Source organism: Jatropha curcas, chromosome 3, assembly GCF_041381405.1.
Source record: "Jatropha curcas cultivar XTBG-Jc1 chromosome 3, XTBG_Jcur_1.0, whole genome shotgun sequence".
Classification (NCBI taxonomy): Eukaryota; Viridiplantae; Streptophyta; class Magnoliopsida; order Malpighiales; family Euphorbiaceae; genus Jatropha; species Jatropha curcas.
This window is the reverse complement of record NC_143153.1, coordinates 9,471,968-9,479,938: the sequence shown is the minus strand read 5'-3', so window position 1 is coordinate 9,479,938 and position 7,971 is coordinate 9,471,968. Positions and strand designations below refer to the sequence as shown.

Here is a 7,971-nt window from a genome sequence, read left to right as displayed (position 1 = left end):
TGTTCTATCATACTGCTTTTTTATTCTTTAGAAATCATATGCATGTGTTCTTCTTTGATATATATATTAATTTCCCTCCTCTTAACTCTTGAATGTTTTTTTTTTAGCCTACTAATTTTAATTTTTGGCTCTGTCATTAAAAGAATATATAATCTTGTCCTTAAATTAATTAGATTGTATAATATTAACTAATCAGATGTACTTTGTTCGTTCTTTTCATTAATGTGAAAAGTGGAATCAATAAAAGTCAATCCTATTAATTTAATCAATTTATTAATTTGTAGAAATTAAAACAAATTCAAGTGCATAATTTTTTTAAAAAATTTAACTGAAAAAATAAAATCTAACCTTTTTTATTTTGATTCTAAAAAATGAAATCAAAAAAATTAGCTCAGAAATTGGCCTGTTCTAGAAAAACTGACTATTGACAAGTCAATAGTTCGACACCTATTTCGACCTGTGGTTGTAATCAATGCCGTGCACTATCACATTCCCACGATTTAAATAACATTTATAAAAAAAAATACCAATCATTCAGCGAGTTAAACGTTTGGATTTGAATCCATGGACAAAATGTTTTCGGGTCCATTTACCAACTGAGTTTAAAATGATGGATATCTGCTCTACATTGAAAATTCAAAGGGTCTGTATCCTACTCACCCTCGAAATGAAAGTGACTGACCTGGAACAAGTTTGCATTTAAGAGAATTAAACCTATGATCTAAATTATAGTTATCAATTCCATAATTTTTTTTTTGCCGTTGAGCTATCTTCGTTCTAGTTACATTTTAAATTTATTTTAAGTGTCTAGAATAAATAAATTTCACAAAATTTTATGATATTCATTTATGCATCCAAACTTTTGTGTTTGTTATGAAAAATAAAAAATAAAAAATTAAATTTCAGATATTCAATTCTTTGAATTTGGATATAACTAAAATAAAATCTATGAAAAGAGATAAAATTTCTAAATGAATTCTATAAATTTAAACAATTCAAAGTTTTATGATAAAACTATCTATTCTCCTCATCTTCTAAAATTGCTATGCCAAAAGTACATTTTAGAAAATAAAAGCAAATGAATTATCAATTTTAAATTTATTCAAAAAATGAAAAATTTATTTGCAAATTAATTGAATTAATAAATACACATTTTGAACTTATTCATCCCAAACGTAGCCCAAGACTAACAGGATTCTATTTTTTTTTATTTTCCCAACCTATTGGAAAAAAAAAAAAAAAAGGAAAGAAAAATTTTAGAAACAAACCAAAAATGGAATAGAAACCACTGAAATTACTTGCCTAGAGAGGGTCCAAAGCCAGGTTTATATATCAAACCAATGACAGTAATGATTCTTTAAAAAGTGTTCTGACTTTATTTTTTTTTATTGAATGGTCAGAAATATCCTCATTTCAATAAGAAACATTATTCTCATTGGTTTGATCCATAAGTGAGGTCATGGACCCAATTTAAATAAAATTTTCCAAAAAACCACAACTAGAACAAACCAAATTTGGTTTAGACGGGTCCCGTCCACACAAAAATAATATCATTTTCTTTTTCACATGGAATAAAATAAAAACACGCTAAAAAAAATCTTATGTAATAAACACTACTACACTATCTATATATAAGAATAGCCATCGCAAATTCTGTTCTCAAGGCAAGAAAGGGTTGTAAAGTACACTGGTAGCTCATGGCAACTGGTTTCTTGCCACGCTCATTGTTATCTTCATCAACACTACAAAATGAATTGTATAGATTTCCCTCACAGAGAGCCCTTCGAGTCCATACTCCTATCAATTTGCAGGTCCGGTTCTCGGTGACTGCAGAGGCTTCCAATTTAACGGAGGACAGACGGACGGCCAATTATCAACCAAGCATTTGGAGTTATGACTATTTGCAATCCTTGAACAATGACCATGTGGTAACTATATTTCTCTCCATTTCTTTAACTATTTACATATATTTATATATTAAAAGAACGTTTATGTCCCTAATAGAAGGTAATATAATATAATAAAAAATGTTTTTATTTTTTAATCTAAATATTATGCTAAAAATGAATGTAGCTATAAGATGCATGGACACCTTAAAAGGTCTATCTTATCGGTATTGTACCCGTGTCAGACACCGACACTCTTCGAACACTCTCAGACACGTGTCAGATACTTTAAAAAATGTGTCTGATTATTTTTTTAATTTTATTAATTTCAGATACTTCTAGAACATTTTTAAGAACACTTTAAGGATACTTCTTGAACACTTCTTGGACACTTGTAAAAATTTTATAAAACTTTTAAATAATCTTTTAACAAAAAAATTTAAATTGAGGTCATAAATATAAATTAGATAAATATATATACTTAAAATAAAAAATTACAATATATATAAGAAGAAAAAACCCTAAATCATTATGTAGGGTTTATAATTTTATTGCCAAATTTAAAAATTGATTTTTGTTTGTAGTAATCTTCTACTTTTATCAAGAAGAAGCCCATAATATTATGTTGAACAAACAAAATATAAGACATTATAGGAGATCAATTTGACTCTTTTGAAGATATTGAAATTCTTGAAATTGTCAATTTATTTTTAGATGAGCCAAAGATGGAGACGATAATCTTTAATGATGATGTTATTATTAAGAATTTAACTAATGATGTTGAAGTAAACAATTAAGTATTTTTTATTTTATGTTTATAACTTTTTATGGATCGTTATTTACATATTTAATTTCTTAATAAATTATATTTTTTTAGTATAATGTGTCACGAACGTATCATGTCCTATTTTTAAAAAAATTACTGTGTCCAGAGTCCATGCTATCTAGGCTATATTGCATTACGTTTCGGCTCTAAGCCAGAATTTTGGGTTTGTGAGAGCTAAACAAAATTTCTAAAATTTGAGGGTAAAATTAATTAAAAAAAATCCACCAACTTTTTAGAAATTTTGTAAAAAATATATTGGTTAGGAGGCAGGGCCGCAAGAGCCTGGCTCCTTCCCTCCGCCTATGGGCTCACAAACCATAACTTTAATATTTTAATTCAAAGGCATTCCTTGTGATTAATATTCCGAGTCGCCCCATGGTCAGTTGTGTTGAGACATAGAATGAGCTGGTAAGGATGGTATCGGCAGTGAGCGGCGTGAGGAAGGTAAGCAAGAGAGTGGAGGCGAGGGGGTTTGTGTGGAGAGGTTGGGAAGAGAGTGTGGAGAGGTTGGGAAGTGAGTTTGAAGATGGCGAAGATGGTAGGGGTGGAAATATTGATGGCAGAGAAGCTGATGGTGGAGGAGGCGGTGCAGGCGAGATGGTGGAGAGGTAGAGAATGGATATGTCACTTTCATATGGTCAAAGGGTGTTTTCGTCCTTTCCATGTCACTTAACGGAAAAAACAGAAAAACGGAGGAAATTGAATGGAGGGAATACTTAAAGTTAAGGATGTAAACGTATGCTCTGAATATATGTCCAAAAGGAAGAAATTATTTAGATAATTTCATCATATCTCAGGGACTAAATAATTAATTTCTCTAATATTTATCATTATTTAGTGTTTTTTAATATCAATGGTTTGATAAGATATACTCTTTTTCGCTCCTTATTGGAAGATATTATATTTTAAACTTATATTTTTTTAATTAATTCAAGTTTATCACATTTTCTGATTACCTGAAACTGAAAATTTGGATTTGTGTTTGTTGAAATTATTCACAAATTTGTATTTATTTAGGTCTTAATTAACTTTAAGTAAGTTTGTAATATCATTATGTTTTATAAAGTTTTTGGCCTTACCAACTTAATTGTTATTTATTCTAAATTGAATCCTATTTTATCATTATTATTTAAGATAATTTTCGGATAATTTTAAAATTTTTTCATTTTTTATTGGAGTATAGTAAATAGTATATCAAGAAAATTTTGTCTTTTACAAATGATAATGTCAATAGTAATTAAACAACCACGTAATGTTTTCTAAATGTCATCAAAGCCATAGAAATAGTTATAGAATACCAATAATTAAATTTTTTACATTTTTTTAAATTATACACACTAATTTAGAAATTATTTTATCACTTTTTAATTAATTAGAAGCTTTTATAAGCCAAAATAACATTGCAAGCTATACAACAGGGGTAGTCCTCTCCTTAGTTCACCATATATTATTGTACTGTTGAATAATTAAAGGGTGACATAATCAAAGGTAACCAAATTAGCCTTAAAAATAAGGCGGTTTTTTAGGAAGATTTGACCTTTAACAATATATTTAAAGCAGATTTGAATATTAATTAAATGGATTTGATACCCTTTTATTTCCATTTCTATTCAAAATAGAAACATAATCTTGTGGTAGCGAATTAGGTCTCCCAAATAAGAGTTAATAATTCTTAATAAATTTTTAATTGAAACAGAATAATGACCACCTCTACAAGTTCTCTCAATTACATAGAAACAGTCGTTGGATTGGTTAGATATCTTAAATCGATAAAATCACATTAAACCAAATAAATTGAATACTTTTAGAATGTATTGAATTGAACGAAAATTTGTATATAGAACTGAACTAAAGCAAATCGAGTTGATTCTTTTCAATTTGCTTCAATTTATTTTTTCAATTTTCACTTGGTTTTCCAAAATTTTTAACAACTGAAATGAACTCTATTTCTTTCTTTTTTATTTTTTCTATAGAAACTGATTCCAAACCTAAAAGTTGAAAACTGAACTAGATCAAATTAAATTCATCGGTTGAATTTGATTTATGGATTTATCCAAATTATGCCCAGCAGTAAAAATATGTGCTAAGCTTCAAACACTACAATAGTAAACAGATGCTAAAAAATAAGGAACTCTTAAAGATTTCCTAATGTTGCTGATAATACCAAAAGTAAGAACTTGGCCAAAGGGAACTAATGGAAGCATTTGATGGTGTCTTTGTTCCAATTCAAAATAATTCTCAAATGTTATTTTTATTTGAAGTTTTCTTGTTTTTTTTAAAAAAATCTTATCATAATCACTAATTTGAAATTCATTTTGTCAATTTTATTTGTTTTTTGTCGTGATGTTTGCATTATTATCTCTTATTGTAACACTTTTCAAGGAAAATTTGCTTAACTTTCACCAACACGAGGCCCGAGTAAGGCTGGTACAGAGGCATTGGAAACTGAAGACAAATCAAAAAACAGCTAATGGGCATATGACAGAACTGCAAAATTTCCGGCTATCAATTACCAACATGCAGCCAGAGAAATCCTCAACAATGGAAAATTGGAACTTAGCATCTGCGATTGCTATCTAAGACTAAAAATAGCTAGGATAAGCTCTTCTTCTGTTATCTAACAATGATATTATTGTCAATTTATAGGTAGAGACGTACAAAAAAAAGGCAACTAAGCTGGAGGCAGCGGTGAGACGCATGATTACGGATGAAAATGCTGAGCTGCTAGTTGTTCTTGACATTATCGATAATGTTCAAAGGTTAGGATTGGGATACCGGTTCGAGAATGAGATAAGGAGAGCCCTTGACAGATTTGTGTCTTCTGGGATATTTGATGCCGCGGTGAATAATGGCCTCCACGCTACTGCTCTTAGCTTCAGACTTCTTAGAGAACATGGCTATAAGGTCTCTCCAGGTACCCATTTCTCTTTTATTAAATTATTTTCATGTTCTATTTTCAATTATTTTCATTTCTTTGATAATTTCTTGATTGGATAATTTCTGTCCAAGCATAGATGTGTTAATGAAATTCAAGGGTGAAAATGGAAATTTCAAGGAATGCCTTGCGGAGGATGTAAAGGCAATTTTGGGTCTATATGAAGCCTCATTTCTTGCTTTTGAAGGAGAAAATCTGTTGGATGAGGCTAATAAATTTGCAAGATTACATTTGAAGGGCCTCAAAGAAAAAGAAAACATAGGCAAAGATATTGTTGAACAAGTGAATCATGAATTAGAGCTTCCTTTGCATCGAAGGACGCAACGGCTGGAGGCTTTGTGGAGCATTGAAGCATACAGTAAAAGGGACGATGCAAATCAAGCACTGCTCGAACTTGCTGTAATGGATTTCAACATGGTTCAGTCAATACACCAAAGGGATCTTCGAGACATGTCAAGGTGATTTTTTTTTTTTTTTTTTTTTTTTTGATATCTTATAAATGCTTCCGGAAACTAATTTATTGAGACTTCTACATACTTGAGAAGCTTAATACTTAAAATTCGTTAATTATGTAGTGTAGTCAGAGTACTAGGCTTGTTATGTGTTTCGACTGCCGTATCTGTGATGATTGAATTCAAAATCATTGCTTCGTGAATTTCATTCAATAGGTATAAATTTATATAAAAATGGATTTACCATCCTCAAATTTTCTTCGTCTGTGTCTGATAGGTGGTGGAGGAATATGGGACTTCCAAATAAGCTGGACTTTGCTAGGGACAGATTAACAGAAAGCTTCTTTTGGGCAACTGGAATGGTATTTGAACCTCAATACAGTAATTGCCGTAGAGCTTTGACAAAGGCGGCTAAGTTAATAACTCTCTTGGATGATGTATATGATGTCTATGGCACTTTGGATGAGTTGGAGCTGTTTACAGATGCCGTTCAAAGGTTGTGACAAGAGAGAACGAGTTTCCATTTTGTTTATGTTTTCAAATTGGTGATTATATTAATTGTTGCTACTATTAATTGATTATTTCAGATGGGATGTCAATGCAATCAATACGCTTCCAGATTATATGAAGTTATGCTTCCTAGCTCTCTACAATACTGTTAATGAGATGACTTATGAAGCCCTTATGGAGACAGGAGAGAACATTCTTCCTTACCTAACAAATGCAGTAAGTGTCAAGTTCTCATTGTAATTTAATCTGCATAGAATATGGTAACCTCTGCTTTTTTTTTTTTTTTTAATTCTTTAATTGTTTTTAATACAATATATGTTAAATTGTCTTTCTTTCAGTGGGCTAATTTATTGAAAACATTCCTACAAGAAGCAAAGTGGTTTTACAATAAATCTACACCAACATTCGAGGAATATCTTGAAAATGCATGGATGTCAGTATCAGGACCCCTTTTATTAGTTAGTGCCTATTGCTTTTTGAGTAAGAAAAGTACAAAACAGGAGCTTGAAAACTTAGAAAAGAACCACAATCTTTTACGTTGGCCCTCCATCATCTTTCGGCTCTGCAATGACATGGGCTCTTCTTCGGTATGTTTTCCTTTCCGAGTTTTTCCCTTTTATTTTTGTTCTGCTATAATGAAATATTACATGGACTATGTTTGAGATGTTTCTGTAATGTAATCAAACTGCATTTTTCATGTAACGTAGGCCGAATTAGAGCGAGGTGAAACTGGAAATTCGATTACCTACTACATGAATGACAATGGTGTTACTGAGGAAGTTGCAAAGCAGCATGTGAGGAATTTAATTGACGAGACATGGAAGAAAATGAACAAAGAAAGAATTGAAAATTCAATCTTGGCAAAGCCTTTTGTTGAAACAGCTTTTAACCTTGCTCGAATAGCCCATTGCATATACCAGTATGGAGATGGGCATAGTGCTCCAGATGAAAGATCAAAGAAACGTGTCGCATCGGTGATAATCGAGCCTCTTTCACTTAAAGATAGATAAAACGACATACTTTGTCTAGTACTAATTTACATAAAAAAATAAAGAAAGGACAGAAGCTAGGTATATATGTTTAACTAATGTGGAAATCATGGTTATGGTATTCCAAGCCAAAAAGTCAACATTTTTTTTCCCACTTCTTATAGATTAATTGATTGATAAAGAACAAAATGCGTATTAATTACTATATTTGAATGTTATTGAATAATGAGAATTCCTACATTGATCTTACTAAAATTTAAAATATACTAAAATAATTTTAGTAATAGCCAATTAAATTTTATTTAAAAAATTATCTTTAATAGATAATTAAGTCTTTAAAACTTTTAACTAAGATTTTATATTTAAAATATGT

The 7,971-nt window shown here is 30.3% G+C and overlaps 1 protein-coding gene across 1 annotated transcript; it reads left to right on the top strand.

Annotated features, from left to right (window-relative positions):
- The first annotated feature begins 1,648 nt into the window (after window positions 1-1,648).
- LOC105644031 (isoprene synthase, chloroplastic) lies at window positions 1,649-7,752 on the top strand. The gene is made up of 7 exons (XM_012229273.4): window positions 1,649-1,928; window positions 5,359-5,626; window positions 5,727-6,105; window positions 6,377-6,595; window positions 6,687-6,825; window positions 6,948-7,196; window positions 7,317-7,752. The coding sequence occupies exons 1-7, from the start codon at window positions 1,698-1,700 to the stop codon at window positions 7,617-7,619; spliced, it is 1,788 nt and encodes a 595-aa protein (XP_012084663.1). The 5' UTR covers window positions 1,649-1,697; the 3' UTR covers window positions 7,620-7,752.
- Window positions 7,753-7,971: the final 219 nt, after the last annotated feature.

Coding starts and splice junctions, on each gene's coding strand:
- LOC105644031 (XM_012229273.4), top strand. CDS start 1,698: ATGGCAACTGGTTTCTTGCCACGCTCATTGTTATCTTCATCAACACTA. Junction 1,929..5,358: donor CCTTGAACAATGACCATGTG/GTAACTATATTT, acceptor GTCAATTTATAG/GTAGAGACGTACAAAAAAAA. Junction 6,106..6,376: donor GATCTTCGAGACATGTCAAG/GTGATTTTTTTT, acceptor TGTGTCTGATAG/GTGGTGGAGGAATATGGGAC.